This window comes from Oncorhynchus clarkii, chromosome 19, assembly GCF_045791955.1.
Source record: "Oncorhynchus clarkii lewisi isolate Uvic-CL-2024 chromosome 19, UVic_Ocla_1.0, whole genome shotgun sequence".
Taxonomy (NCBI): Eukaryota; Metazoa; Chordata; class Actinopteri; order Salmoniformes; family Salmonidae; genus Oncorhynchus; species Oncorhynchus clarkii.
Window position 1 is genome coordinate 38,266,555 of NC_092165.1, and position 26,839 is coordinate 38,293,393.

Below are 26,839 nucleotides of genomic sequence, written 5' to 3' on the forward strand. Positions count from 1 at the left end.
CTGCTGCAATCAGATTCCTCCTTTTGAGGATCAATAAAGTATTGTGTCTGCCCCTGTTTTGTGAGATATAACTATTTATTTATTCCACAGGTATACGAGGAGGCGGGTTCAGACTTCCACCAGGTGGCCTACTTCCGCACTCGTATTGGCTTACGGAACGCCCTTCAGGAGGAGATCAGTGGCTCCTCAGACAAAGAGGCAGTACTCATCACTCTCAACCGGCCAATCGTCTTTGCTCAGCCTGTGGCCTTTGACAGAGGTCAGGCCTTAATAAGTTTTCAGATTCTCGGAATCGAATTCTCTAAATTGCATAACCTCCCCAAGAAAATCGTTATAGAAAACTTAATCACTGTTTCCCTTCTCGTTGCAGCTGTACTCTTCTGGCTGAACTACAAGGCGGCCTACGATAACTGGAACGAGCAACGTCTGGCATTGAACAAAGACATCCACATGGCCACCAAGGAGGTGGTGGACAAGCTGCCAGGCATCCAGCAGACCTCAGCCCAGGCCTTCAGCACCCTGTTCCTACAGCTCACAGTCAATGACCTTGGAATCTGTTTGCCCATCACTAACAACTCACTGGTAGGAGGAGAATGATGATCTTAAAAACGTGGTCCTTTATTTTGCACCCTAATGTTTTCGGGAGAAAGCCTTTGCAATGTGGCATGTTAAAATGGTATATACTTTTTAAGTACTGTATATTAATGAATGTTGCAAGTTGGGGCTTGTAGAGAAAGAGGGCACACGTCTTGGACACACAATGTTACTAAGAATAGTTACATATTACAAATAATAGTTATTACATTACTGTGTATTTTACTACAACAACCCTGACGGTGTTAAATTTAGTCTTTGACCCGTAGACTCATATTTTGTTTATGTTTTTCTGTTTCAGACCTTGTCCTGAAACTGTTTGTGTGTTACATTGATATGAGCTAAATTGTAAGAAATATGCTTGTCTGAAAGTGGCACACAGTGTGAGTAATCATCAAATCATGGGTCATCTCGTTCGCAAAAGAGCTGATGCAATGTTTTCTCAAATGTGTTATTCTTTTTTACAACCATTTTTTGTCACAATGTTCATTTGAATCAGAACCAATTATAAAAACAAAATATAGAAGAATGAATATATACTAGTAGTAATTTGGTCACTTTTAATAACTTCAGTGACTTTATTAAAATGTAGTTGGTTATATACACTCAGTGGACAGTTTATTACGTACACCTATCTCTGTCGGACCCCACTTGCCTCCAGAACAGTCATGGAAACGTTGCTCAATTGGTATCAAGGGACCTAACATGTGCCAGTAAAACGTTCCCCACACCATTACGCCACCAGCCTGTACCGTTGACACCAGACAGGATGGGGCGATGGACTCATGCTGCTAATGTCAAATTCTCTGCCATCAACATGATGCTACAGGAACCGGGATTCATCGGACCAGGCAATGTTTTTCCACTCCTCAATTGTCCAGTGTTGGTGATCGCCTGCCCACTGGAGCCTCTTCTTCTTGTTTTTAGCTGATAGGAGTGGAACGCTGTGTGGTCGAATGCTGCGATAGCCATTTTCCTTAGACTTGTCATCGCAAGCACCTATAGGACTGACGCTAACTGGATGTTTTTTGTTTGTCTCACCATTCTCAGCTAACCATAGACACTGTAGTGCGTGAAAAGCCCAGGAGGCGGGCCGTTTCTGAGATAAGGAACTGGCGCGCCTGGCACCGACGATCATACCACGCTCAAAGTCGCTTAGGTCACTCGTTTTGCCCATTCTAACGTTCATTCAAACAGTAACTGAATGCCTCGATGCCTGTCTGCCTGCTTAGCAAGCCACGGCCACGTGACTCACTGTATATAGGAGTAAACCATTTTTGTGAAAGGGGTGGTGTACCTAATAAAGTGTAGCTAGCTGCATTAGTATGTAGCTGAATAGATACAATTGGGCCTATCTTGATAACCTTGGAAACATAGCAAACATGGGCATGGTGGAGAAAGGTTTTTCAGTGCAGTTTCCTTTGCATTAGCAGCAAATTACAAAATTAATTCAAGGTAAATGTCTTCATAAATGCTAAAGATTTCATTTGTGAATTGGTGAATGACTGACTAATAGTGGAAAATAGTTAAAGGATTAATCAACGTTGGAATTTGATGACTGCATCCACAGTCCCTGGTTGTTTCTCTTACAAGTTAGTCAAAGTTATAATTGTGTTTCTTATCTCCATAGAAAGGACATATACCAGGTTTTGAAGGCATTCGCTCTGAAGCTGGGGCCAGCAGATCTGTAGGCCCGCAAAATTATGCACGAAAAGTAACTTAAAATCTATTCAATCTCTTGTGAACACTTGTGTGATGTTATTCAATGGTTTATTACTGTTTTACTTGTAACAACCTGTTATAAGTGTTTGTGATGCAATCTTGACACAATGCTGACATAACAGGTTATAGGCAACCAGCAATTTTATTGATACAACTGGCATAACTTTAATGAAGCTTGAAATTGTTTGACTGGTTGAATGTCTCACCGTTACGGTCAATTGGCACAGGTACTTTATTGTTATCATGAGTGTTATGGCATGCACAACGTCACAACTGCATTAACTATGCATCAACTAAATGGATGTTTCCATGGAGCCAATGTGTTTTTCAACATTACACACAGGCACATTTCCTATTCCTAAGTAATATACTTTATTTGAAGGTCGGCCAATATGCTTATAAACCATTATTAAATACTTTTTAACCATTAGTAAACCATTATTAGGTTTCTAGCAGCAAACCTGTGTATAAATTCATAGAATTTCATAAATTATTAAAAACACCTCTAATCATAATATGATGCATGGATAACTAACAGGCCTTAAGTGTGTTGAGTTTAATTCTTAACAAACTATTTAATGTTTATAAACAGACCGTCAAATAAAATGTTACCGTAACCCTTCACCTATTCCTAACACATGACTGACTGTTAACCTTAATGTTATCCCTGTGCTAGACTTATCCGGTAACCCAACTTTAACATCTTACTGCCCCGTCCACCCTCAAACCTCGATCCTCACAGGCCAACCACAGCATTGACTTTGACACGGGCTCTGCCCTGGTGCTGACCATCGAGAGCACGCTGATCACCGCCTGCTCCTCTGAGTCGCTGGTTAGCAAGGGCCACTTCAAGAACTTCTGCATCCGCTTCGCCGAGGGCTTTGAGACCTCCTGGGATGACTGGAAGCCTGAGATCCGAGGAGACATGATCATGAACGCCTGTGAGTGATTGGACCGCAAGATGTTGGCTTTTACATACAGAATGGAATTGCAAATGCATGAAGTCAGGAAATGAGACGGCTTGTCTATATTTAGAGCTGGGCCCTGGAAAAGCTGAATTTTTAAGTTTAACATCAGAACATGACTTTATATAGAATAAGTACATTCAAAATACATAGGGAAAGTCTAAAGCTTCACCCATATATTGAGTACCAAAGAGACCGATAGCTTTTGATATACCACCCTAATTAAGCTCTAGATGTGCCTAACTTCCTACAGTGTGGTCCCATACACTGTGCCGGTCCTCTTATTTATGTAATATTTGAATGTGTTGATTTTGTAGGTGTTGTTCCAGATGGCACATATGAAGTGTGCTCCAGAACCACAGGCCAGCTGTCAGCAGGTAAGTACTGCACAGATAATGGGCATCAAACCTTGTGTATATTATGAAAGGGGTTAGTTTGACTGTGAACGTTGTCAAGCTTTTATCCAAAACACATCACAGCTGTTTTCTTCTTCTCTCTGAGCAAGATATTTGTATTCTAGTGAGTGATAGATGGATTTGGTGTAGGATAATATTGTCCCTCCCTCCCTGTGCGACCATCAGAAAGCAGCAGTGCAGGCACCTGGGCGCTGAACGTGCTGTGGAAAATGTGTGGTATCGACGTCCACATGGACCCCAACATTGGCAAGCGTCTCAACGCCCTAGGCAACACACTGACCTCGCTGACGGGAGAGGAGGATGTGGATGACATCGCTGACCTCAACTCAATCAACATGGTCAACTTGTCTGATGAGGATGAGGCCGACACCATGTTGCCGACCATCCATATGGTCAGTGTTTTCAGTCTTTCCCTAACCATGATAACAATACTGAATATTTGTGTATTACTTTGAACATATGAATTGTACAATTCTGAGTGTGTTTGTATCCTGTGAGTTTGTTAATGCCTGTGATTCTGGTGCACTACTACCTCAAGACGATTTAAGAGGCTGTTAAAGCACTATGATTGTGTTAGAGATTATAGTAGCTCTGTGTGTGTGTGTAAAATCCCTGACTGTGTGTCAAGAATGTAAAAAAGTACTGAGTGTTAAGACTGCATGTCTGTTCAACCCATTACAACCACTGTGACAGCACTAAAAGCTATCCAAGCTGCTTAGTCCATGCACCCAGTTGAACCTTGCCTTGGGCGTATCCATCCCGTTGATTGCAGGGGAGCCCAGAGGGAGAGTGCAGCAGCCCTAGGCTCACGTTCAGGACACGGCTGGTAAACAGCATCCTGGGCCTGAAAAGCCCCAGTGTCCAGAGTGTCTCGGTACCAGGCGACTACCTAAACGACTATGCTCTTCCCCCGTCCAGAGGGAACATGGCCAGGGCTCCCAGACCCCTATCCTGGGGATGTGTATGTACTGTAGCCCATCCTCAACTGCCCCACTGTCTATTGTCCTACCTTCTAGGCACGTTAATCACGCTACGGGTAACATTAAGGCTCTATGGTCCAGATTTCAAGCTGCAGAATGGATTTCAATTGCTAAGTGACTCAATGAATTGTGATAATATCAGAGGGCTCGTAGCAATTGTGTATTTGGAGAACAAACTAACGGCAAACTAGGGATGGGCACAATTCAAATAATATCAAGTTCACAATTAGAATAATATCATAACATTTTTGGGGGATATCTGGATAGTTGAAATGCATGTAAATACATAACCTGCGTGACTTGGTGGAGAGGTGCCGCTCTGCTTTCATGCAGAAATTGAGGCTATTTTGCTGCACTTCCTGTCCTTAATTCAGATTAATGATTGCCGATGGTTGCTCCTTGTAGCCTACTACTTCTCATTTAGCTAACTTAATTATGTAATTTCAATTCCATTTTGTGTTGATTAGAGATCTCCAACGCTGCTTGCTACTACACATGGAGCCACTGACTAGTGCCACTTTGATTGGCTGACAATAACAACAAACCCCATGTAGACTACAGTATGTGTTTTTATTGAATTAAGAATGTCAAATGTCATGGTATATCCTTGTGTGTAGCAATGTCACTTATATACTTTTATTTCATTTTAATAACGCCTTTTCATTGTTAAAATAGGACTATGATTTATTATTATGTTTATGAAAACTCTCGCAAGTATTCAAAAACTAGCGTCCATTCAGATATTCGAATAACCATGCTCATCCCTATGGCAAAAATAATATGGTCACTTAGCAATTGACTCTTTGGGGTTTAGGCTCTTCTAGTTCTCTTTTCACCTGGTTACACATGTTGTGTTAACTCCCTCATCTGAGAATTGGGTTACCAATCGGTCCCAAAGGTCTCTAGTATTATGGGGATGGTGACTTTCATTTCAAATATTTTTCTGCTGTTTATGTATGTGTATAACATGATAATTGGTGTGAGTATAAGATGTGACTAAGGTGGTGAATCTTTCTCCCTCCTTCCTCCTGATTCTGCCGCTTCGACCCTACTCTCCTCCCTTTCCACATCCAATGACTCACACTGTACCCTTTCCTCCCGGCCGGCTCGGCCCTCCCCTCCTGCTCCGTGGCTAAGTGACTCATTACGAGCTTACAGAACAGGGCAGCAGACAGCTAAGTTTAAATGGAGGACCTATCGTCCTGTCACTCCCTCCTCTCTACCTTCTCTTCCTCTGTATCCGCTGCTAAAGCTTTCTACCACTCAAAATGTCAAGCTTCTGCCTCTAACCCTGGTCAACTCTTTTCCACCTTCTCCTCCACCCCCACCCTTCCTCTCTGCGAATGACTTTGTCAACCACTTTGAAAAGAAGATTGACGACATCGCTCAGCCTATTAAGTCCACTGGTCTCACTCACACAGAACTACCCTGCGTCTTGATCTCTTTCTCCCCTCTTTCTTCAGAGGAAATCCTGTGACTAGTGAGGTCTGGCTGCCCGAAAATCTGCCCGCTCGACCCCATCCCCTCCACCCTTCTCCAGACCATCTCTGGGACCTTCTCCCATTTCTCACTTCCCTCAACAACTCATCCCTGTCCACTGGCTGCGTCCCCTCTAACTTAAAAATGGCCCAAGTCGCTCCCCTCCTCAAGAAACCAACACACGACTCATCTGACGTCAAAAACGATTGACCTGTATCCCTTCTTTTCTTTCCAAAACACTTGAGTGCTTTCTCGTTATCTCTCTCTCAGAACAATCTTCTTGACACTAACCAGTCTGCTTCAAGACGGGTCACTCAACGGAGACTGCTCTTCTCTGTATCATGGAGGCTCTCCGCACTGCCAAAGCTGACTCTCTCTCTTCTGTTTTCAACCTCCTAGATCTATCCGCTGCCTTTGACACCGTGAACCATCAGATCCCCCTCTCCACCCTCTCAGGGCTGGGCGTCTCAGGCTCTGCACACTCTTGGATTGCATCCTACCTGGCAGGCCGCTCTTACCAGGTGACATGAAGAGGATCTGTATCTACACCACGCACTCTCACTACTGGTGTCCCCCAGGGCTTGGTTCTTGGCCCTCTTCTTTCCATACACCAAGTCACTCGGCTCCGTCATTTCCTCACATGGTCTCTCCTATCATTGCTATGCTGAAGACACACACAACTACTTTTCTCCTTCCCCCCTTCTGACACCCAAGTGGTGACACGCATCTCTGCGTGCCTGGCAGATATCTCAACTTGGATGTCGGCCCATCACCTCAACCTCGACAAGACGGTGATGCTCTTCCTCCCGGGGAAGGCCTGCCCACTCAAAGACTTCTCCATCACTTTTGACAACTCCACAGTGTCACCCTCCCAGAGTGCAAATAACCTTGGCATGAACCTGGACAACACCCTGTCGTTCTCTGCAAACATCAAAGCAGTGTTTCGCTCCTACAGATTCATGCAGATTCTACAACATCTGTAGAGTACGACCCTACCTCACACAGGAAGCGACTCAGGTCCTAATCCAGGCACGTCTCCTCTCCTGTCTGGGCTACTGCAACTCACTGTTGGCTGGGCTCCCCTCTTATGCCTTCAAAACCCTGCAACTCATCCAGAAAGCTGCAGCCCGCCTGGTTTTCAACCTTCCCCAAGTACTCTCATGTCAATCCGCTCCTCCGCACACTCCACTGGCTTCCAGTCGAAGCTCGCATCCACTTCAAGACCATGGCGCTTACCTAAGGAACTGCCCCTCCCTACCTTCAATATGCTCAAACCCTACACCCCAACCTGAGCACTCCGCTCTGCTCAGGTCTCTTGGCCCACCCTATGGGAGGGCAGCTCTCGCTCAGCCCAGTCTTCTCTGTCCTGTCCTTCTCTGTCCAAATTGTGGAACCAGCTTCACCCTGAAGCTAGGACGGCAGAGCAAACAGTATCTTAAATAATCCTCCTCGTCACTTTGACCCCCCCACCCTCCTCCCTGACTCTACTGATGGCTACCTTACTGAGGAAAATTTTACTTTCTATGCCTGTGATATGTGGTTCTTTCACCTAGTTATCTTAAGATGAATGCACTAACTGTAAGTCGCTCTGGATAAATGATTAAAATGTCAAATGTGGCTGTGTAACTTTGGTGTAATAATTAATTATTGGTTTAATACCTTAGTTTTGTGATAACCCAGGTTGGAGGTGTAATCTAATTTAGGTTATTCAATTGTGGTGATTGTTATAAAAATACATAAACATTATGTGGTGTAATATGTGAATTGCAGGTTGTAATTTGTCCTTTATACTCCACAGGAGACCATAGACCTCAGGCGGCAGGCGGCAGTGGGCAACCAGATCTTAGATCCAAGAAGAGGGAAGTTAAACAAAAGAATAGTGGACATCAGAGAGCTGAACGAGCAGGCCAAAGTCATTGATGACCTCAAGTAAGAGTTCTTGTCAAACACCAAACCCAAGGATCAATCCTTGAAGTCAGATCACTCATCTCCATTTCATGTAATGTATACTGTATGTTCTCCTTTCACAGGAAATTGGGAGCGAGTGAGGGCACAATTAACCAGGAGATCCAGCGCTACCAGCAGCTGGAGTCTGTGGCCGTCAACGACATCAGGAGAGATGTCCGCAAGAAACTACGCCGCTCCAGCATGAGGGTGAGACCACTACGCACTTACTTACCCCCCTTTTGCTGGGCTTAATACTTCTGGACTGTGGGAGTCTTTATTTGAAATCCATTTGTAAATCCTGCAACTTACAACTCCATACATTTCAATTTAAATGGAAAGCACCAGCACTGATAAACCCTGATCACTTGTTTGTATGCTTCTCCATCAGGCTGCATCTCTAAAGGACAAGTGGGGTCTGGGATACAAACCCAGCTATAACCGTTCCAAGAGCATCTCTACAGCAGCAGGGAGGCCTCCACTTAAAAGGATGGAACGCCAAAGGTACTGTAAGATCATTCCTTGTCTGCAGTTGAAACCTAGCAGGCTATGGGTCAATTCTGTATCAATTCAGTAAAGTCAGGATTGGGAATTGAATTGAAATTCCAATGGGTTGGATTATTTTTCCTAATTCCCTGCTCAGTTCCAGAATAGGAGACGTAGATGACTTGCCGGACATCAGAGTAGATGCATCCTCCCCTGGACCAAGAGTTACCTTCAACATCCAGGACACGGTAATGTATAGAATGACGACAATGGTAGTTAATAACAATAGGATTCTCCAAAATGGCAGTTGCACAGCGTTTTATTGAGTTAGGGCATCATTTCATCCTCCATGTCGTTTGTTTGTTTGTTTGTTTAACACTATGACAGGCCTCTTGACCTGAGACTGTGTGTGTCTAAACATTGTGGAAACGCTCTGATATGTCAGCGGAAGCTAAGTGTTAGCTTTTCAGCTTGCTTGTAGCTTGAAGGAGAGTTAAAGGAATAATCCACTCAAAAACAATCTAGTATTTTTTTCATTAGTCCACTGTTGATACAGTCCCAAAATGTTTTGCATGTGAGCAGTCAAGTTTTCAAGATGATGGATTTTCAAAAAGCAAATTGTGACTTGCCACATTGTCATGATGACGCAAAACACAAATTACAATAGTTTTGGAGTGGATTATTCCTTTAAGTGTGCCTTTTGAGTGCAAAATCCCCTCTTGAACATGTTGCCATGCTTTCATTTTTTGGATGGATTCCATTGTTCTCTTTCTGTTCAACTGAAGATTAATAATCAGGACTCTACAAACCGACCAGTCAGTCCAGGAGAGGTCTTCAAGGTATTTGTAAAACAACCAAAAGCAATCCCAAACAAATGAAAATCAAAAAAGAACCTTCGTCTTCCGCTTCTTCGTCTTCCACTTCTTCCTCTTCTTCTAATAAAATGTCAACGACTGATTTGTTTGAAAACATGGAAATTCAAAACAGGATGATGAGAAGAAGGCTAGTAGTATCAATCAATGCTTGATTTTCATGTATGTTGGATTGATGCATGCCGTACCATCTTCAGTAGCAAGAGATCAACAAGTCAAGTGCACTTGAGCTAATATTTTTTCATGCACTTACAATACAACTCAAATGGCAATATGGTTAGTAGGGAGTAATATGCTCTTAATACCAGCCATTGCATCTGATTATGTGTTTCAAAGAAAACTGTAATTATTCGCCGCATGGCTACGTCATCGGCGATATTGCGGCTCTGTAGATATGGTTAGACTTAGGGATGTGTATTTATTTACCTAGGCAAGTCAGTTAAGGACAAATTCTTATTTTCAATGACGGCCTAGGAACAGTGGGTTTAACTGCCTGTTCAGGGGCAGAACGATTTGAACTTGCAACCTTCCGGTTAGTAGTCCAACGCTCTAACCAATAGGCTACCCTGCCGGTAGTAGTGTGCCTGCATAGTATGCTGTACATGTATATACTAAATGTTTAAGATTATATTTCAATGTGCCATTGATTCACACACACGCATCCTGTTATTAAATTCCATGTCGCTCCAAATCAACTTCTTTCAATCACAGATCTCCTTTTCTAAGTGCAGCAGCTATGCCAACCCTAGTAGCTATGATTTAAGACTTTTAGGATGTATCGAGCCTCTGAGCCTTAAACTCTAAACCCTTAGCTTGGCCAACCTCAGAATAATTGTGCCTCAAAGCCGTGACTAGAGGAAACATTGAGGTTTCCTCCTTTTACTTTTTGAAAATGTCTACTTTATGCAAACTGCTCAGGACAGTGGTTGTTTATGGCTATACTGTCCTTTGTGAGGGGTTGCAATGTTTTTTGTTTTGGGAGTTGATCCGCTTCATCCACTGTCCTAAGAGAAGACATTGTCCTGCAGCATCTTTCTGCCCAGGTGTCTTCATCCTAACATCCTTCACTTCATCCTCTTCATCTCTGACTCCATATCTCTTTCCTCTGTCTTCTCCCAGAGCACTGCATGAAAAAACGTCAAGCACATAGCAGTCTGTATTACAGGACATTGTAGCCTCTAGTTATGTACATTACATCTAGCAATAGCCATGATATTGGCCATGTTTACGCACATTGTGTATTGGCAATTATAACAAATCGTTACAAATGTATTACTACACAAACATACAGATACTTTGAAAAGGATGTTATCTGCTACAGAGTTTAGAGCACTTTCAAAATGTTGACTTTTTCTAATTAAAAGAGTCTAACTGTCCCCCTCTCAACCCCTCCCATATGTTCTCTGCTGAAGTTTCCAGAGGAGACAGAAATGGACCTGTTATCCATCACCATTGACGAGCCACTCCATCATCATCTTCATCACCATCATTTCCCATCTGTTAGCGAAGGACCCCACTCAGTGTTCAGTGCCCCTGCAACCCCCGCCGTCTTCTCACCTGGCATTCCCTTCCAGCACGACGACATGCGGCGTGACGAGCTCTCCTCCTCTTCCTCAGAGGACTCCGACAAGGAGGAAGAGTTTGACCGCGAGAGGTCATCCAGCTACTTCAGGAGGACTGTGTGAGTTATCCCCCCTCCCCTTTCCACCTCTCTCTCGTCTTTGTTTGGCCGGTTCCCAGACCCATATTAAACCTACTACTAGACTAAAAAGCATGCAATTTCATTTTTTAAAATGTATTTTCCTGCCTACTAAACACAACCCCCGTTTGTTCTGCTGTCACAGCCAACCACCACACAGAAAACCATCAGGCTTCGCCGCTGTCAGCCAGATGTTCAGTGAGCGCTGGCCCAGCACACCCACCAACCGCAGCCTCATGAGCTCAGTCACTGAGAGGAACATTGACTTTGAGCTGGACGTGCGTGTGGAGATTGACAGTGGCAAGTGTGTCCTGCACCCCACCACGCAGCAGCCCGAGCACGAGGATGTCTCCTTCAGAAGGTACGGCACCTGAACCCTAGGGATCTTATAACTATTTAATAACTTATGCCTTATTATAACCTAGACAAATCATAAAGTATTATACCTGCAGGCTTTAAGTTAACCCCCTTGAGTCGATGTCCGTGCCCGCCACAGAAATCGAATTAGCATAATACAAAATCTCTATCAAAATCCATCTGTTTAAGCTAGAGATATGCATGGGCTGCGTCTCAATCAAGATTTGTTTATCCCTAACGGGGTCATACAATTCAAATTCATACAATTCAAAATCAAATAGCCAAATGATCCTTGGTATGATATGGTATCTTAAAACCATTCCATGTTAGCTTAGTATCCCCCTCCCCCACTCCCGGGTTAGACTCTTAAGGATTAAGTGTTATCAAAGTTTCTAGAAAGCTATTTATCCTCCTGTACTGTAGGAGTTGTGACCGCAGCTCCAGGAGTCTGGACCAGGAGTCTCCACCCAAGAAGAAGAAGCTCCAGCCCACTTACACCTCAACCACCCACCTCCTGGCCGGGAAGAAGGTGCCTTCCTCTCTGCAGACCAAATCCAGTGACCTGGAGACCACTGTCTTTTACATTCCGGGAGTGGATGTCAAGGTCAGTTAATTTGCTTTCACTCCATTACTGTTATCCTATCTATAGCATGGTATAAATAATGTGTTTAAACGATGACCCATCAATATGATGCATTAAATGGTAGGAACTATATTGCCATTGATGATTTAAACTATTCTGATACGTAACTATTTAGGAATATAATGTTTCCCCATACGCATCGGTCCCTGATTCAAATGTTTAAAATACAAGATCATCGTTCCGCTGGACCCCAAACTAATCCAAATATAGTTTGCATCGGTCAGAAAATCAATTAAACATTCTGAACCGGTTAACTTTTTTTTTCTACCTTCCGAAAATACTGTACCTCAACTTTTGTGACAACTGATACATCCTCTCCTTTAGCATCGAACTAAGCATGTAACTGCATTGACAGTAGATAATTTATCTGCAAGTCATTTTGCATGGCGAACAACCCCAGGCAATATCAGTAGCCTAGTAAAATGCGCACTGTCAAACTGGGCACACCCCCATCTTCATCAACGAGGCCGACATGGAGACGGTCAAAAGGTTCCTCGGCATACACATCTTCGAGGAGCTGAAATGGTCAAACCACACAGACATGAATGTATGCGCATGACTCAACACTATACATGTCAGCTACAACAGCGACTGAAATGACTGCAACACTTAAAGAATTGTAGTTAGTTTCAGAGTGGGTGGCAAGGAATGTTAGTATATGTTAATATTTCTAAACTAAAAGCATTGTATTTTGGACAAATCATTCACTGAACCCTAAACCTCAACTAAATCTTGTAATAAATAATGTGGAAATTGAGCAAGTTGAGGTGACTAAACTGCTTGGAGTAACCCTGGATTGTAAACTGTCATGGTCAAAATATATTGATACAACAGTAGCTAAGATCTGGAGAAGTATGTCCATAATAATGTGCTGCTCTGCCTTAACAGCACTATCAACAAGGCAGGTCCTACAGGCCCTAGGTTTGTCACACCTGGACTACTGTTCAGTCGTGTTGTCAAGTGCCACAAAAAAGGACTTGGCTCAGAACAGGGAAGCACGACTGGCCCTTGATGTACACAGAGAGCTAATATTAATAATATGCATGTCAATCTCTCCTGGCTCAAAGTGGAGGAGAGATTGACTTCATCGCTACTTGTATTCATGAGAGGTATTGACATGTTGAATGCACCGAGCTGTTTGTTTGAACTACTGGCGCACAGCTTGGACACCCATATGTGGTAGTGGTGGAGTAGGGGCCTGAGGGCACACAGTGTGTTGTGAAATCAGTGAATGTATTGTGATGTTTTTAAAATTGTATAAACTGCCTTCACGACAGCGACTATTCAACCTCAAGAGGCTGAGAAAATGTGGCCTGTCCCAAGGACCCTCACAGTGTTCTACAGGAGCACAATCGAACACATACGGCAAATCCACCGCCGCTGACCACAAGGCACTACAGAGGGTGGTATGCTCAGCCGAACACACCATTGGGAGCACACTGCCTGCCCTCCAGGACACCTACAACCAATGCTCCCTCTAAGCGGCACAGAAGAAATATCAGCAAGCGCAGAGAAACACGACATTGAATTTCACTCAACATTCTAGAGTTTTCCCCGTTAGTTAACACTGAACGTTTCCTTCTTCTGTGGAAATTGTGATCGAATCAATGCAATATTAGCCACAATCAATGCAACATACCAAAACTAAACGAACTATGCAAGACTTAGTATGCAAAATTAACTATGAGACTAAGAGATTTTGTTGTAGGCAGAATGCATCGGGGTTGGATTCTATTGCATTGACAGGCACGACTCAGGCCCATACACTACACAAACCGGTGCGCCATAACCAATCAAAGCTGTAGCAGGCCTATATGTAAATAGACCATTGCCATATATGGATCTGTGCCATTCACTTTGAACTTGACAATATCTATTCTTCCGCGCCCAGAAACCTGCTCCTTTTACTCTCTGTACAAGAGAAACAAGTCTCTCACCGTTGCCGCTTGTTATAGAATAAGCATGCCCCATTAAAAAAATGTAGAACCAGAAATAGATATAGCCCTTGGTTCACCCCAGACGTGATTGCCCTCACAAAAACATCCTGTGGCGTTTTGCATTAGCATCGAATATCCCCCGCTATATGCAACCTTTCATGGAAGTCAGGAACAAATATACTCAGTCAGTTAGGAAAGCTAAGGCTAGCTTTTTCAAAAATAAATTTGCTTTCTGTAAAACTAATTCCAAAAAGTTTTGGGAAACTGTCCATGGAGAATAAGAGCACCTCCCCCCAGCTGCCCACAGCACTGAGGGTATCTACGATAATCGCTCATTTCAATAAGCATTTTTTCCATGGCTGGTCATGCTTTCCCCGCTTCTCATTCACCCCAATCCAGACAGCTGATGTTCTGAAAGAACTGCAAAATCTGGATCCCTACAAATCAGCTGGGCTCGACAATCTGGACCCTCTCTTTCTAAAATTATCTGCCGAAATAGTTGCAACCCCTATTACTAGCCTGTTCAACCTCTTTTTCGTGTCATCTGAGATCCCCAAAGATTGGAAAGCTGCTGCGGTCATCCCCCTCTTCAAAGGGGGAGACACTCTAGACCCAAACTGTTATAGCCCTTTATCCATCCTGCCCTGCCTTTCTAAAATCTTCGAAAGCCAAGTTAATAAACAGATTACCGACCATTTCGAATCCCACCGTACCTTCTCCACTATGCAATCTGGTTTCTGAGCTGGTCATGGGTGCACCTCAGCCATGCTCAAGGTCCTAAACGATATCATAACTGCCATTGATAAAAGACAGTACTGTGCAGCCGTCTTCATCAACCTGGCCATGGCTTTCGACTCTGTCAACCACCGCATTCTTATCGGCAGACTCAGTAGCCTTGGCTTCTAAAAATGACTGCCTCGCCTGGTTCACCAACTACCTCTCAGATAGAGTTCAGTGTGTCAAATCGGGGGGCCTGTTGTCGAGACTTCTGGCAGTTTCTATGGGGGAGCCACATGGTTCAATTCTCGGGTCAACTCTTTCTCTGTATATATCAATGATGTCACTCTAGTTGCTGTTGAGTTTCTGATCCACCTCTACGCAGACGACACCATTCTGTATACATTTGGCCCTTCTTTGGACACTGCTAACAAACATCCAAGCGAACTTCAACGCCATACAACACTCCTTCCGTGGCCTCCAACTGCTTTTAAATGCTAGTAAAACTAAGTGTATGCTCTTCAACTGATTGCTGCCCGCATCCTCCCGCCCGACTAGCATCACTACTCTGGACGGTTCTGACTTAGAATATGTGGACAACTACAAATAACTAGGTGTCTGGTTAGACTGTAAACTCTCCTTCCAGACTCACATTAAACATCTCCAATCCAAAATTACATCTAGAATTGGCTTCCTATTTCACATCAAAGCCTCCTTCACTCACGCTGCTAAACATACCCTCGTAAAAACAGACTATCCTACCGATCCTTGACTTTGGCAAACACTCTACTCAGCAAACTGGATATAGTCTATCACCGTGCCATCCTTTTTATCACCAAAGCCCCATATTGGGGCGGCAGGTAGCCTAGTGGTTAGAGCATTGGACTAGTAACCAAAAGGTTGCAAAAGTGAATCCCCAAGCTGACAAGGTAAAAATCTGTCGTTCTGCCCCTGAACAAGGCTGTTAACCCACTGTTCCTAGGCCGTTGTTGAAAATAAGAATTTGTTGTTAACTGACTTGCCTAGTTAAATAAAGGTTAAAAAAAATAATTAAATAAAAATATACTACCCACCACTGCGACCTGTATGCTCTCGTTGGCTGGCCCTCACTACATATCTGTCGCCAAGCCCGCTGGCTCCAGGTCATCTATAAGTCTTTGCTAGGTAAAGCCCCGCCTTATCTCAGCTCACTGGTCACCATAGCAACACCCACCCGTAGCACGCACTCCAGCAGGTACATTGCACTGGTCATCCTCAAAGCCAACACTTCATTTGGCCGCCTTTCCTTCCAGTTCTCTGATGCCAATGACTGGAACGAATTTCAAAAATCTCTGAAACTGGAGTCTTATATCTCCCTCTCTAACTTTAAGCATCAGCTGTCTGAGCAGCTTACCGATCACTGTACCTGTACATAGGCAATCTGTAAATAGCACACCCGACACATCCCCATATTATTACTTACCCTCTTGCTCTTTTGCACCCCAGTATCTCTACTTGCACATCATCATCTGCACATCTATCACTCCAGTATTAATGCTAAATTGTAATTATTTTCACCTCTAGGACCAATTTATTGCCTACCTCCCTACTCTTCTACATTTGCCCACAATGTACATAGATTTTTCTATTTTTATTTTCTTTTGTGTTATTGACTGTATGTTTGTTCATGTGTAACTCTGTGTTTTTTTTTGTTGCACTGTTTTGCTTTATCTTGGCCAGGTCGCAGTTGTAAATGAGAACTTACCTGGTTAAATAAATAACAATTAAATGAATGGACTGTTTTACAGCGGTCCTGAGTAGATGCCCTTGTTTTGAGATCAAAGCGAGAGCTACATGTAGCGCGTGTTTGCTAGTTAGTGAGTTATTATCCCAGTTATAGATTATTTGTAGACAGCAATGGGGGAGTGATTTGCTATTTGTCTTAAATGGGCAGTGTTGTATTTTGAGACAGGCTTGAATAAGCTAAGTAGCCAATTGGCACAGGGTAGAATAATTTGTCTGATTCTCTGTAATAATGGTATGGGAATAATGGTGCATCAAACAACACAACAACATTTTCAGTCACCTGCTTGTCTAAAGGACAAGTGGATAAACAGGTTCATGTCAAGCCCTGCAGGTTTTTTCTAAAGTCTCATGGAATGTAGGCCTAGCTTGAACACCACACATTGGCTGCAACTGTAGGCTGAACGACAGAACAGCTATTTCCATGTTAAAATGTTATGGGATGCATTTTCTCCATTGTTTAAGATGGTAGACCACTCTGGTAGGCCTACATTATGGTCAAATAGCCACAGTAGCCTACTTGACCACTTTTAAAACTAACTTAGTGGGTACAGCCTCAGTGTTCACAGTAAACGCACGGTGGAAGTTGCACAGAATTTTCCAAACGTTCAAATTTGCTCAGTCATGAAATAAAATTGAGGGAACATTGCATACAACACCAGGTGTCGCAGGAAGGCCAATAAGATCATCAGGGACCTGGGCCACAGCCTGTTTGCCCCACTTCCATCACTCAGACGTGGGTAGTACAGGACCAGTCTGGCTAATAGCTTCTACCTACCCCCAGACCATCAGGCTGCTGAATAGCCCACTTTAGTCATTTATCATGTTAAATAGCCACAACTACAGGAAAACTTTCCCCCACTATTAAACCACCGTCACCAGCCTGTACCGTTGACACCAGGTAGGTAGGGCCATGGACTAATGCTGCTTAAGCCAAATTCTGACTCTGCCATCAGCATGATGCTACAGGAACTGGGATTCATTGAACGAGGCAAAGTTTTTCCACTCCTCAATTGTCCATTGTTGGTGATTGTGTGCCCACTTGAGCCGCCCACATCTTCTTGGTTTTAGCTCATAGGAGTAGAACCCAGTGTGGTCGTAGCCAATCCGTGACATGGTTCTACAAGTTGTGCGTTCCAAGATGCTGTTCTGCACACCACTGATGTATTGCGCCCACAGGACTTCCGCTAACTGGATGTTTTTTGTTTGTTGCACTATTCTTGAAAAACCCTAGACACTGTTGTGTGTGAAAAGCGCACACACACGCACACACACACACACACACACACACACACACACACACACAAGACAAATCCGCTCAGACAGTTTCAGCTCATGAGCTCCATCAGCAGCAGATTTAATTTAGAATGGAAAATGAATGTTTATGCAACTAATGTTAGTGCATCGAATCACATTGAACCGAATCTCACCGATTCGTTCCTCTAATCAGACCGCATCGTGCCGTTTCAAACTTCAACCTATCATTCCTGTATCGTATCGGAGCCCATGTATGTAGATACATATTAAATTGTCTTGAAAAGGAATGTTGCACATCCTTAGTAACCATTTTTCTATTTCCTCCAACCCCAGTTGCACTACAACTCCAAGACCATGAAGACTGAGTCACCCAATGCCTCGCGAGGATCCTCCCTCCCCCGCACCCTCTCCAAAGAGTCCAAGCTGTATGGTATGAAAGATAGCGGCCCTCACAACCCTCCCAATGCTGCCCAAAGCAAGACTAACACGCTCCTTCCTCTCCCACCCCCACCTCTACCATCAGGTACTGAGAGCTCTCATTATTACTTGCATGCCCTTTCACCTTCTGTGTTGACCTACAGTAACGCGCCACATCTCCATCATGGCCATAGACATCCTCAATCAACCCACCCAATCAATGTAATGCATGCTTGTGTAGTCGTGTCCAAGGCTTTGATCTGTGAATGTTGAAGACGATTGGCATTTCTGTGTTGGAATGTTTTAAGAATAATTAATTTAATCATTTTGTTTCAGACACGTAGTGGGTGGATAGATAAAGGGGCTGTTTTATTAAAAACTGTTATTCTCCAGATGAAAGAAAACATAAAAGGTGGAACCAGAAAGTTCTGTAAATGAAAGAACATTTGATAAGTTTGCCCCACTATGTGTTTCAGTCCATCACTAGTTAGGTAATGGGTCACACTAAACACAGCATATTGTAATTACCAATGTTGGTGTAAGTAGTGAAGCTTTGTGTGACCCTGTCAAACTCAGATCATGTGTCCTCTGCAGCCAAAGGCAAGGGTAGTGGTGGGGTGAAGACAGCCAAGCTGTACGCCTGGGTGGCCCTTCAGACCCTCCCAGAGGAGATGGTCATCAGCCCTTGTCTTCTGGACTTCCTGGAGAAAGCTTTGGAGACCATTCCAATCACCACTGTGGAAAGGAACTACACTGGTATGTAGGGTCATTTAATTGCAAATCCATCGCCTGTTTGCCGTGGGAGAGAGATGGTTAGAATGGGGTTGCTGGGCCTAAATGACCAACAACATACTAGACCGTTGCTCAAATCTGACCCTGTTTTGTCTGTGTGTGTCTCAGCTGTGAACTCCCAGGAGGAGGACATAGGCCAGTTTGAGCCAGTGGATCCCCTGGAGGAGTCCACCACCTCCCTGGTTTCCTCCACCTCTGCCTACTCCTCCTTCCCTGTGGACGTGGTGGTCTACGTGAGAGTACAGGTAACCTACCTCAAATTGCCCACCTTACTATGGCTCGCAAAGCTCATGTCACTCTGTTCGCCATTGTACAATATGAGTGTTTTAAATGAGTATGTTTTGCTGTCACAATGTCCAGACCCTGAGACCCCACACACAAAAGTTTTATAATCTGACTGTCTCTAGCCCTCTCAGATCCGCTTCAGCTGCTTGCCCATGTCCAGAGTAGAATGTATGCTGAAATTGCCATCTCTAGACCTGGTATTCTCCTCTAATCGCGGTGAAATGGAGATTCCATCCAGCACCCAACCTACCGACAGCCCACACCCACCCTCCTCCACCCCCCCGAGCCAACACATCCTCAAACCGCCCCCTATGAAAGGAGGTATGGATAGCAATGCACCTGTAAAGCAACCTATAGATGTGTGAGTGGCTGCATTTCATTTTCTAAATCTATCTAGTCCATAATATAACACCTCTTTGATCTAACCTCCAGGTCCCTCTCCATCTCTCGGTAGCCCTCTGGGCCGGACCCGTCACAGCAGCAGCCAGTCAGACCTCACCTCCCCCCCAAGCAACTCCTCAGGGCTCAGCTTCACCGCCTGCATGTCAGACTTCTCTCTCTACGTGTTCCACCCCTACGGTGCAGGGAAACAGAAGTCTGCCGTCACAGGGCTGCCCCCAGGCCCAGGACCTCTAGGTATGGAAAAGTGTGGTGAAAGTTTATCATCCTGAAAATGTATTCATATATTCTAAAGCCTATTTTTATTCCTGTGCATTATAATTGCAGTGTAGTCTACCAACCTCGCTGTACAGCATGCCTCATAGTGATACAGGGTTGTTCAGACTTCCATCCGTCAGCATTATAACAGCGCTATGAAGTCTCGTCTCATATCTGTTCTTTCCTTTAAGGTACAGTGGATGAGGAGCCGTCCTCTGTGACTGGGAGGAAGGATTCCCTCAGCATCAACCTGGAGTTTGTCAAGGTCAGCCTGTCCAGAATGAGACGCACCGGAGGACCCACCTTCATTGAGAGCTTTGTACCTGGCAAGGGAGGCAAGATGGACACCACCCTTATCAATATCTCAGGTGCCCCATCCGCTCTTGGAACAGGTTTAATGGTTGGAAACAGTCTAATCTGAAAGAAGTCTTTGGTCTTCCAAATGGGAATGTTATGTATAGTAACGTCCCAAATTATTGCCACACTTAAAAGAGATGAGCAAAAAATGACTGTATTAAATAAATAATAGGGGTGTAATTGTTTCTTCAATCTCACTGTTCGGTCTGTATTGTGGTTTTGGGTCCACGGTTCGGTTTTGGTACTGCAGGGAAATGAAATGCCAATACTTACTGTAGTACATTTTTGTTTTGGAAAAAGACATGAAACTAACCCAAAATATATAAAACCGCTGTGTCTATTAATTGTCCAAACTCACTGCCGCTTTCCCACTCTATATTGCGCAAAAATTTTCACAAATGCCTTGCCCTACGTCATTCCCAAACATTCTATGAATGTGTGAAAATGTGCTAGCTTGTTTAAAAACAAAAAAAGATTTCATGTTGCTAAAATGCTGTCAGTTCCACTTTAATTGAGAAGGTTTTTAGGAAAGCCTTTACATCTACCAAAAGACGGTTGTCATTGGCATCATCGCTAACAGCTACATAGTGGCAGACAAACACACACAGACAGGGGCATTTCCACGCTGTTGCCTTTTCAGAAAGTTGAAGGAAAATACAAATCACTTTAGCATTTTTTTCATGTCTTATTATCATCTTGGTCAAATGAATGAATGTTCTAATAAATTCAATACAGTTAGTTGATTTCCTACTAAGTTTAATAAAAAAAAATATTCTACTGGGAAGCCAAAATGTTCCCAAACTGGAGATTTAAACGATGATGGAGGATCCTCCAATTCTGGTTTATCAACCCCACCATTCGCCTTGGTATAGAACTAGTTCCCAGCTGCGCCTCACAAAAGGATAGTTTGAAATGTGCAAATTAAGATTACTGTTTTGATTACAACGTGCGCATAGGCTCTAGTTGTTTTAATGGAATAGACTACAATGTTTTTTTTGCACAGATTTACTCGGCATACAATGCAGTGTAGGCATAGACTATAGGCTTAGTGTTTTTAATTTTGGATATATACACATTCGGTACTGTTACACCTGTAATAAATAATACAAATACTAAGCCATATTGTATGCTTAATATTATTTTATACTAATATAATTGCTCAGATAAAGATATTTTGTTTATAAGTAATAATCAAATAAAATGTCAAATAAAATTGTATTAGTCACATGCCCCGGTGTAGTAGACTTTACAGTGAAATGCTTACTTACGAGCCACTAACCAACAATGCAGTTTTAAAAAATCTGGATAAGAATAAGAAATAAAAGTATCAAGTAATTAAAGAGCAGCAGTAGAATAACAATAGCAAGACTATATGCGGGGGGGTGACTGGTATAGAGTCAATGTGCAGGGGCACAGGTTAGTTGAGGTAATATGTATATGTAGGTAGAATTATTAAAGTGACTTTGCATAGATGATAACAGAGTATGGGGGGGGGGGGGGGGGGGCAATGCAAATAGTCTGGGAAGCCATTTGATAAGATGTTCAGTAGTCTTATGGCTTGGGGGTAGAAGCTGTTTAGAAGCCTCTTGTACCTAGACTTGACGCTCTGGTACCGCTTGCCATGCGGTAGCAGAGAGAACAGTCTATGACTGGGGTGGCTGGGGTCTTTGACAATTTTTAGGGCCTTCCTCTGACACCGCCTGGTATAGAGGTCCTGGATGGCAGGAAGCTTGGCCCCAGTGATGTACTAGGCCATTCACACTACCTTCTGTAGTGACTTGTGGTCAGAGGCAGAGCAGTTGCCATACCAGATAGTGATGCAACCATGCTCTCGATGGTGCAGCTGTCGAACCTTTTGAGGATCTGAGGACCCATGCCAAATCTTTTCAGTCTCCTAAGGGGGAATAGGTTTTGTCCTGCCCTCTTCACGACTCTTGGTGTGCTTGGACCATGTTAGTTTGTTGGTGATGTGGACACCAAAGAACTTGAAGCTCTCAACCTGCTCCACTGCAGCCCCGTCGATGGGAATGGGGGCATGCTCGGTCCTCTTATTCCTGTTGTCCACAATCATCTCCTTTGTCTTGATCACGTTGAGGGAGAGGTTGTTGTCCTGGTACCACACGGCCAGGTCTCTGACCTCCTCCCTAATGGCTGTCTCGTCGTTGTCGGTGGTCAGTCCTACCACTGTTGTGTCGAATCAAATCACATTTTATTTGTCACATACACATGGTTAGCAGATGTTAATGCGAGTGTAGGGAAATGCTTGTGCTTCTAGTTCCGACCATGCAGTAATATCTAAGTAATCTAACCTAACAATTTCACAACAACTACCTTATACACACAAGCGTACAGTATATACATATGAGATGAGTAATGTAGGGTATGTAAACATAATATAAAGTGGCATTGTTTAAAGTGGCTAGTGATACATTTATTACATCAATTTTTCCATTATTAAAGTGGCTAGAGTTGAGTCAGTATGTTGACAGCAGCCACTCAATGTTAGTGATGGCTGTTTAACAGTCTGATGGTCTTGAGATAGAAGCTGTTTTTCAGTCTCTTGGTCCCCGCTTTGATGCACCTGTACTGACCTCGTCTTCTGGATGATAGCGGGGTGAACAGGCAGTGGCTCGGGTGGTTGTTGTCCTTGATGATTTTTTTGACCTTCCTGTGACATCGGGTGATGTAGGTGTCCTGTAGGTGTCCTTGTGCAGACCTCACTACCCTCTGGAGAGCCTTATGGTTATGGGCGGAGCAGCTGCCGTACCAGGCGGTGATACAGCCCGACAGGATGCTCTCGATTGTGCATCTGTGAAAGTTTGTGTGTTTTTGGTGACAAGCTGAATTTCTTCAGCCTCCTGAGATTGAAGAGGCGCTGCTGCGCCTTCTTCACCACGCTGTCTGTGTGGGTGGACCATTTCAATTTGTCTGTGATTTGTACGCCGAGGAACTTAAAACTTTCCACCCTCTCCACTACTGTCCCATCAATGTGGATAGGGGGCTGCTCCCTCTGCTGTTTCCTGAAGTCCACGATCATCTCCTTTGTTTTGTTGACATTGAGTGTGAGGTTATTGTCTTGACACCACACTACGAGGGCCCTCACTTCCTCCCTGTAGACCGTCAAGTCGTTGTTGGTAATCAAGCCTACCATGGTAGTGTCTTCTGCAAACTTGATGATTGAGTTGGAGGTGTGCATGGCCACACAGTTGTGGGTGAACAGGGAGTACAGGAGAGGACTGAGAACGCACCCTTGTGGGGACCCAGTGTTGAGGATCAGCGGGCTGGAGATGTTGTTACCTACCCTCACCACCTAGGGGTGGCTCGTCAGGAAGTCCAGGACCCAGTTGCACAGGGCGGGGTCGAGACCCAACTTAATCACGAGTTTGGAGGGTACTATGGTGTAAAATGCTGAGCTGTAATCGATGAACAGCATTCTTACATAGGTATTCCTCTTGTCCAGATGGGTTAGGGCAGTGTGATGGCGATTGCGTTGTCTGTGGACCTATTGGGGTGGTAAGCAAATTGGAGTGGGTCTAGGGTGTCAGGTAGGGTGGAGGTGATATGGTCCTTGACTAGTCTCTCAAAGCACTTGATGATGACGGTAGTCATTTAGCTCAGTTACCTTAGCTTTCTTGGGAACAGGAACAATGGTGGCCCTCTTGAAGCATGTGGGAACAGCAGCCTGGGATAAGGATTGATTGAATATGTCCGTAAACACACCAGCCAGCTGGCCTGCGCATGCTCTGAGAACGCGGCCGGAGATGCCGTCTGGGCCTGCAGCCTTGCGAGGGTTAACACGTTTAAATGTTTTACTCACGTTGGCTGCAGTGAAGGAGAGCACACATGTTTTGGTAGCGGGCCGTGTCAGTGGCACTGTATTGTCCTCAAAGCGATTAAAGAAGTTGTTTAGTCTGTCTGGGAGCAAAACATCGTGGTCCGCGACGTGGTTGGTTTTTCTTTTGTAGTCCGTGATTTACTGTAGACCCTGCCCACATACCTCTCGTGTCTGAGCCGTTGAATTGCGACTCCACTTTGTCTCTATACTGACGCTTAGCTTGTTTGATTGCCTTACGGAGGGAATAGCTACACTGTTTGTATTCGGTCATGTTTCCGGCCAACTTGCCCTGATTAAAAGCAGCGGTTCGCGCTTTCAGTTTTGTGCGAATGCTGAGATCAATCCACGGTTTCTGGTTGGGGAATGTTTTAATAGTCGCTGTGGGTTCAACATCACTGATGCACTTGCTAATTAACTAGCTCACCAAATCAGCATATTCATCAATGTTGTTGTTCGACGTTATGCGGAACATATCCCAGTCCACGTGATCGAAGCAATCTTGAAGCGTGGAATCCGATTGGTCAGACCAGCGTTGAACAGACCTGAGCGCGGGTGCTTCCTGTTTTAGTCTCTGTCTATAGGCTGGGAGCAATTTTCCACCATAATTTGCAAATAAATTCATTAAAAATCCTACAATGTGATTTTCTGGATTTTCTTTTTTCATTTTGTCTGTCATAGTTGAAGTGTACCTGAAAATACAGGCCTCTCTCATCTTTTTAAGTGGGAGAACTTGCACAATTGGTGGCTGACTAAATACTTTTTTGCCCCACTGTATATCTTGCTAAGCCCTCTGACGAACCATCAAACAGGCAAAGCGCCAATACAGGACTAAGATTTTATCGTGCTACACCGTCTCCGACACTCGTCGGATGTGGCAGGGCTTGCAAACTATTACAGACTACAAAGGGAAGCACAGCCATGAGCTGCCCAGTGACACGAGCCTACCAGACGAGCTAAATCACTTCTATGCTCGCTTCGAGGCAAGCAACACTGAGGCATGTATGAGAGCATCAGATGTTCTGGACAACTGTGTGATCACGCTCTCAGTAGCCGACGTGAGTAAGACTTTTAAACAGGTCAACATCCACAAGGCCGCTGACCAACTGGCAAGTGTCTTCACTGACATTTTCAACATGTCCCTGATTAAATCTGTAATACCAACATGCTTCAAGCAGACCACCATAGTCCCTGTGCCCAAGAACACTAAGGTAACCTGACTAAATTACTACAGACCCATAGCACTCAGGTCCGTAGCCATGAAGTTCTTTGAAAGGCTGGTCACATTATCCCAGAAACCCTAGACCCACTCCAATTTGCATACCGCTCAAACAGACTCCACACTGCCCTTTCCCACTTGGACAAAAGGAACACCTACGTGAGAATGCTATTCATTGACTACAGCTCAGCGTTCAACACCATAGTGTCCTCAAAGCTCATCAGTAAGCTAAGGACCCTGGGACCAAACACCTCCCTCTGTAACTGGATCCTTACTTCCTGACAGGCAGCACCCAGGTGGTGTTGGTAGGTAGCAACACATCTGCCAAGCTGATCCTCAATGCTGGAGCCCATCAGGGGTGCGTGCTCAGTCCCCTCCTGTACTCCCTGTTCACCCACGACTGCATGGCCAGGCATGACTCCAACACCATCATTAAGTTTGCAGACTACACAACTGCTCGGCCTCCAACCACAAGGCACTACAGAGGATAGTCACTGGGGCTAAGCTGCCTGCCACCGAGGACCTCGACACTAGGCGGTATCAGAGGAAGGCCCTAAAAATTGTCAAATACCCCAGCCACCACTTGCCATGCTACCGTATGGTTCCCGGAGCGCCAAGTCTAGGAACAAAAGGCTTCTCAACAGCTTTTACACCCACGCCATAAGACTCCTGAACAGGTAATCAAATGGCTACCCAGACTATTTGCATTGTCACCTGCCACCCCCCACCCGCCAACCCCCTCTTTTACGCTGCTGCTACTCTCTGTTTATCATCTATGTATAGTCACTTTAACTATACCTACATGTGCATATTACCTCAATTAGCCCGACTAACCGGTGCCCCCGTACATTGACTCTGTACCGGTACCACCTGTATATAGCCTTGCTACTGCTATTTTCACTGTCATTTTACTGCTTGTTTTTTTATTTATTTACTTATCTAATGTTTACCTAATACCTATTTTTTTACTTAAAAATTGCAGTGTTGGTCAGGGCTTGGAAGTAAGCATTTCACTGTTGTATTCGGCTCACGTGACAAATTATGGATGGTAACCGTGAACGAACCAAAAATATATTGTCTTTATACATTCATTTTTAGGAGAAGGGGGATTCAACTTTATATATATACGGTGCATTCGGAAAGTATTCAGACCTCTTCCTTTTTTTCCACATAATCTTACGTTACAGCCTTAATCTAAAATGTATTAAATAAAACATTTTCCTCATCAATCTTCACACAATAACCCATAATGACAAAGCGAAAACTGTTTTTTGTATTTAAAAAAATAACTGAAATACCTTATTTATATAAGTATTCAGACCCTTTGCTATGATATTCGAGATTGAGCTCAGGTGCATCCTGTTTTCATTGATCATCCTTGAGATGTTTATACAACTTAATTGAGACTTAAGAGTGCACCTGTGGCAAAT

At 44.1% G+C, this 26,839-nt stretch overlaps 1 protein-coding gene across 8 annotated transcripts in view; it reads left to right on the forward strand.

The window, feature by feature from the left end:
• LOC139375134 (bridge-like lipid transfer protein family member 1) overlaps nt 1-26,839 on the forward strand; it is a 129,452-nt gene that overhangs the window by 84,509 nt on the left and 18,104 nt on the right. For 2 of the 8 annotated variants that reach the window (XM_071116621.1, XM_071116623.1), the window contains exons 57-77: nt 91-259; nt 371-582; nt 2,225-2,308; nt 3,059-3,257; nt 3,599-3,658; nt 3,863-4,089; nt 4,470-4,658; nt 7,955-8,085; nt 8,187-8,310; nt 8,492-8,604; nt 8,744-8,834; nt 9,372-9,425; nt 10,871-11,139; nt 11,303-11,518; nt 11,938-12,118; nt 18,184-18,373; nt 18,862-19,023; nt 19,168-19,304; nt 19,467-19,665; nt 19,777-19,980; nt 20,193-20,369. In XM_071116621.1, coding sequence (XP_070972722.1) covers nt 91-259; nt 371-582; nt 2,225-2,308; nt 3,059-3,257; nt 3,599-3,658; nt 3,863-4,089; nt 4,470-4,658; nt 7,955-8,085; nt 8,187-8,310; nt 8,492-8,604; nt 8,744-8,834; nt 9,372-9,425; nt 10,871-11,139; nt 11,303-11,518; nt 11,938-12,118; nt 18,184-18,373; nt 18,862-19,023; nt 19,168-19,304; nt 19,467-19,665; nt 19,777-19,980; nt 20,193-20,369 — 3,388 coding nt within the window. Of the gene's footprint in view, nt 1-90; nt 260-370; nt 583-2,224; nt 2,309-3,058; nt 3,258-3,598; nt 3,659-3,862; nt 4,090-4,469; nt 4,659-7,954; nt 8,086-8,186; nt 8,311-8,491; nt 8,605-8,743; nt 8,835-9,371; nt 9,426-10,870; nt 11,140-11,302; nt 11,519-11,937; nt 12,119-18,183; nt 18,374-18,843; nt 19,024-19,167; nt 19,305-19,466; nt 19,666-19,776; nt 19,981-20,192; nt 20,370-26,839 lie in introns of all 8 variants that reach the window. The other 6 variants (XM_071116622.1, XM_071116625.1, XM_071116618.1 and 3 more) reach the window with 4 other exon arrangements.